The sequence below is a fragment of the Monoraphidium neglectum genome, assembly GCF_000611645.1.
Source record: "Monoraphidium neglectum strain SAG 48.87 unplaced genomic scaffold scaffold02120, whole genome shotgun sequence".
In the NCBI taxonomy this organism is placed as follows: domain Eukaryota; kingdom Viridiplantae; phylum Chlorophyta; class Chlorophyceae; order Sphaeropleales; family Selenastraceae; genus Monoraphidium; species Monoraphidium neglectum.
The window spans coordinates 2,804-7,803 of record NW_014011508.1 but is presented as its reverse complement, the minus strand read 5'-3'; the positions used below and the strand labels follow the sequence as shown (position 1 = coordinate 7,803).

The following is a 5,000-nucleotide window of genomic DNA, read 5'->3' as shown; positions in this document are numbered from 1 at the left end:
CAGAGGAGGGCGATGACGACCCTGCAGGCGCCGCCGCGGCCAAGGGGCGGGGCAAGCAGGGCAAGAATGCGGCCGAGCGGGAGCGCCAGAAGCAGCAGCAGCAGCGGGGCGGCGGCGGCGCGGCCGGGGAGAAAGAGAGCAAGGAGGAGCGGCGGCGGCGGCGGCAGGAGGAGGAGCGGCGCAAGGCGGAGCTGGAGCTCCTACTCATGGATGACTCAGCGCTCCGCGACGCCGCCCGCGGCGTCGGCAGCGCGGCCGCGGCCGCCGCCGCGGCGGCGCGGGGCGGGGAGGTAACGGAGACCGCGGGGGCCGCAAAGGGCGGGGCACCCAGCCGGAAGGAGAAGCGGCGGCAGAAGGTGGCGGAGAAGCGGAGGGCGCGGGAGAGGGGTGGCGGCTCTGACGAGGAGGACATCGGGGCGGGGGCGGAGGGCTTCGAGGTGGGTTGTTGGGGGCAAGGATGGGGGCTGTGCCTTGCGACGGTGGCGGGGCGTTGGGGTGCTGCTTTCCACCCAGCTCCCCGTTGCCGGGACTACGACGTATTGAGGGGCTCCAGGGCGCGGCGACGCGCAGGCAGCGCGGCTCGTGCGTGAGGCGGCCTGTCCGAGGGGCGGCCGAGCCCGCTCGGCTCCTGTGTGGCGCGGGCGGCCTGCCAGTAGCCCTGCGCCCCGGCACCTGCGAGCTGCGATGCGCCGCGCCGTTCGCTCCCTGCGGTCGATCATAATGCAACAACCTCCAATCCCATGAGCCTGGGTGGCTCCAGACGCGGGCGATCGCGGGACGCTGCCATAACCCTAATCAACACGTTGTTCCAATCCTTATCCTCACCCTAATCCTCATCCAATTCCTAATCCCTATTTCAATCCCCACCGTTATCCCCAGGTCGATCTGCAGGATACCCGTTTCAGGGGCCTCTTCGAGGACAACGCCTTCGCCCTTGACCCCACAGACCCCAGGTGGGGGCGAGAGGGGTGGTGTTGCAGGGAGCGTCACGGCCCACCTGCACGCGTTGCCACACCTTTGAGAAACCATCAACAGAATAATTTGGGTTGGTGTTTGAGCTCGTGCATAAGAGCAGTGGATGGGGACACAGGGTGTCTTGAAGGGTGGAACTGGTGGATCTGGGATGGGATTATGTTTATGGTCCTGGGGATGGGACGAGGCTGGCTGGGTCAGGTGTGGGCTCGGGGTCCAAGCTGTAGGTCTGATGTGGAGGAGGGAACTGCAGGGCTCGATGGGGCCGGGAGAGCTCAGCCTCGGGGGTGGTGGGTTCGACATCTGCAACACCAGGTGTCAATTGGTGAATGACTTGTTAGGGCCGCGCCTCCCCCTTCGGCCTTGTCCGCTCGCGCCCTAGAACGGCCCTGGGCCACGCCTCGAGCACCTTCGCTTCGGAACTTTCGCCGAATCGCTTCCAACCTCGGAACCCCAACGCACCAGGTTTGGCAAGTCCAAGGGCGCCAAGAAGGTGGCAGCGGCGGTGAGCAGCAAACGGCAGCGGAGGCAACACCAGCAGGAGCAGCAGCATGAGGGGCAGCAGCAGCAGCAGCAGCAAAACGGCGCCGCTGCGCCCGCGGCCGCAGCCGCGACGGGGAACGCGAAGGCGTCGGCGGGCGCTGCCGTGGGTGCAGGGGTGGACGGAGGGGAGCGGCAGGCAGGCGGCGACCTGAGGGCCATGGTTGAGAAGTTGAAGCGAAAGCAGAACGGCGGCAGCAAGGGGCCCACCGCGGGAGCCGCGACCGCAGCAAAAAAGCAGCGTGCCTCGTAGAAGAATCCTGCTTGCTTCCTGGGTTGCATTTTCGCATTTTGTCTGGGTGCGTGTGTGGTTGGCAGCTCCTGGATTTCGCCATTGGTGCTGTTGTAGGCCTCATCACATGGCTCGACATCCGAGGTCAGCCTGCTGCCAGCTGGCGCGCGCGTGTGCGGCAGGCAGCCGTGCGACTGCCCTGTGCAGCAGCAACCACACCTGTGCCGAGGTGATTGTGCCACTGGTTACACGATGTAACTGTCTCTGTTGCAAAGCGTGTCCTGCTGCAACCCTTGAAGGACAAGGCATGAGACATCAACTCACCGATACCTCCTCTCGGAAAAGTACGTGTATCAATTGTCATCTACCGACAGCCCACAAGGGCGAGGCATCGTTCACTCCCATGTGCGCGCCTGGAAACCGGGGCAGTGGCTCGCTGCCGCCACAATTGACAAGTGTGGTCAGCGAGTGGGCCGGGCTGGACCGGGATGACACGGGGCAGCCGGCGGCTATCTGCAGCTTGACATTCGGGGCTCATGCAAGTGCAGGCCAGGTGGCCCAAAAACATGCTTTCACACGGGGTGCACAGGCAAGGGTGTGCGCTCGGTTGTGAATGCTTCGCTGTGCCTGCTGCATGGGGTGGCGGGATGTGACGTGCGTTGGTGTAGGTGTGTGCTGTGTGGCTCACAGCGGCGAGCGACCACCAGGGCAGCTGCGCTGTCTGTACGGGAGAGTGCGTGCACGCACGCCCGGCAATAACATCAGGCTCCAAGGTGAATGCAGATCCTGCAAACGACGACGTAAGGCTGAAGAAAGCAGAGTGCCGGCCTTGCCTAGGTGCAAGAGGTTGCCAGGCATGACTTGGTTGGCAGGCAGCGATGGAGTTGGTGTGGTCATGATGACCTACATAGTAATCCGAAATGCGTGGTTTGCAGTGACGCAGTGCTGCCGAGTGTGTGTGCGTCCGAGCACACTTAGCGTGGTGCAGGTTTGGTTGGGCGCGGCAGGGCGCGAGGGAGCGGGATCGTGCAGCCCATGCAGGGCTCGATCGGACCGCTGCAACAGGGAGGCATTCGCGGTAATACTGTGTGCATTGTCCTGGGCACTGCGGCCTTGCAGCTGCGACGCACCCCAGACGCGCATCTGGGTCGCTCGCCACGCGGCGCAAGCAGATGCTCAGGCCGGGATCCAAGATATGCAGATCAAGAGATGGGTGATCGGCCAAAAGGCACTGGGATGCGAAAAGGGATGCTAGAAGTAAGAGATACATCACTGGTGGAGACTTTCATAAGTGGTGAAGGTAGGGAGCCGCACACTGCCGTGCGGCAACCTAGGAGCGAGGAAGGGTGGCAGTGGCAGACAGCCAGCAAGGCTCTGTATAAATCGAGCGGCTAGCGCGGCGCCAGAACTGGTATAAGTACGCAAAGAGGAGGGGGACTGCAAGGCACCCTGAGCCTCCTCACAGTCTCCGCTTGTCGTCCGATTCAAGCGGCAACTGTTGTCTTAGCCACCACGGTGATGCCCGTGGCCATGTTGCCGGCGTTGTCTGTCGCGCAAACCCTGAACGCATAAGAAGCGGCTGGCTTCAAGCCCGAAAAGGAGACGCTCACCGGCGCGGCCGCCGCCCCGGCCGAGGCCGTCGCCGCCGGCTGGACGCTCGCCAGGCCGATGCTCTGCGCCTTTTTGAGGGCTGCACTGGTGCACTTGGAGGGGGCCAACGAGGCCTGGCGGCCCACGACAGTGTACGACGCAACTCCGGACGCGTCGTCGGTGGCGGCCTGGATGAAAGTAACGGCCACGCTGCTGCTGGTCGCCGTCGCAGCGAGCGCCATCGGCGCCGCCGCCATCACCGGCGGGACACTGTCAAATGTGACGGTCGCCTCAGCTGGCGGCGGCGCGTTGGCTGGTGCGGCCGTGCCGCGGAAGAAGACCCTGACTGTCCTGAGCCCCTGGGACGCAGCAGATCCAAGGGAGATCTTCTTGGAAGCCGAAAAGCCAGACCAAGACGCGCAGCCGTCGGCCGAAGTCGCAGTCTGGGTGATGCAAATCTTGGTGTTTTGGGGGGTCGCCCCCTCGGCGGCGATTGCCAAGGTCGCAGTCCTCGAGTTGGTGTACTTCGCGCCGTTGTTGATCACGAGCGTACTGCTGGGGGCGAGATACTGCACGGAAGCCGAGGCGGGCGCCGCCATGGTGTTGCCCTGCGCATCGCGCAGCAGGACAAACACCGCGCGCGCACCGTCGGGGCCGTCCGCCAGCCGCCACGCCTTGGAGACGGAGAACGCCTCGAAGGGCGCGCAGCCGGCGCCGGCGGCGGCGGCATCGTTGGCGATACACATCGAAGCAACGCCGCTCGCGTCCTGGGCAGCGATCGTCAGGGTCACGTCCAGGGACGCCGTCGTCGTCGCGCCGCCGTTGATCAGGAACGCGCTGACTATCGGCGGCGCCGTGTCGGTGTTGGCCCCCACGCCGCCGCCGCCGCCGCCGGCGAGGGCCGCGACCGCCGCGTCCACGTCGATGCGCGACGTGGTGACGCGGTTGCCCGGGTCGGTCACCAGTTTGCCGCTGGACTGCAGGACGGCAATGATCTGGGACACGATGGCATCCGGTCGGGCTGCCTTGAGCACTGCAATCGCCCCCGCGACGTGCGGCGCGGCCTGGCTCGTGCCGGCCATGCTCCAGCCGCCGGCGTTGATGACGGCGCCCGGCGCCAGGAGAGTGAGGTAGCTGGCGCTGTTGCTGAAGCACGCAACCTGGCCGGCGGCGATGGCGGCGTCGGAGCAGACGCCCCAGTCGCGAGCGCCAAAGTTGTCGTCGTAGATGGCCCCGACGGACACCGCCGACGGCGAGCAGGCGGGCGAGGGCAGGCCGTTCTGGATAGGGTTGCAAACAGGGTGCGGGTTAAAGTGAGTCGGCTGCGGTGCACAAGCTCAAGATGGGCAATTGGGGGGAGTGATTGCAGTTGTGGAACGCGTGACTGCGGTCCAGGAGCCCAGGGTGAGACGTTGGGGGCAGTGTGTGATTGCATATGTGGAGTGTGGCGATCCAAACACCCCAGAAACTCAACAACCTGGGGGTGCAGCGAGGCTCGCAGGCCAGGTGCGCGATCAGCCGTACGCATGCATGCATGCATGCATGCATGCATGCAAGCACACAAACACACACACACACACACCACACACACACCACATACACACACGCACGCACGCGCGCACGCACCCACGCACGCACCCCCTACCCCCCCCCCCCCCCCCCCCCC

The 5,000-nt window shown here is 65.4% G+C and overlaps 2 protein-coding genes across 2 annotated transcripts in view; one reads left to right on the top strand and one right to left on the bottom strand.

The window, feature by feature from the left end:
- Positions 1-1,765, top strand: part of MNEG_9940 (Pre-rRNA-processing protein esf1) — a gene marked incomplete at both ends in the record, with an annotated part of 5,718 nt that extends 3,953 nt beyond the window's left edge. The window contains 3 exons of the mRNA XM_014041589.1: positions 1-437; positions 880-953; positions 1,438-1,765. The exon at positions 1-437 is cut by the window's left edge and continues 43 nt beyond it. Coding sequence (XP_013897043.1) covers positions 1-437; positions 880-953; positions 1,438-1,765 — 839 coding nt within the window. The remainder of the gene's footprint in view (positions 438-879; positions 954-1,437) is intronic.
- Positions 1,766-3,228: 1,463 nt separating this feature from the next.
- The window catches only part of MNEG_9939 (peptidase S8/S53 subtilisin kexin sedolisin), a gene marked incomplete at both ends in the record, with an annotated part of 4,268 nt that continues 2,496 nt past the window's right edge, over positions 3,229-5,000 (bottom strand). Inside the window, one exon of the mRNA XM_014041588.1 lies at positions 3,229-4,614. Coding sequence (XP_013897042.1) covers positions 3,229-4,614 — 1,386 coding nt within the window. The remainder of the gene's footprint in view (positions 4,615-5,000) is intronic.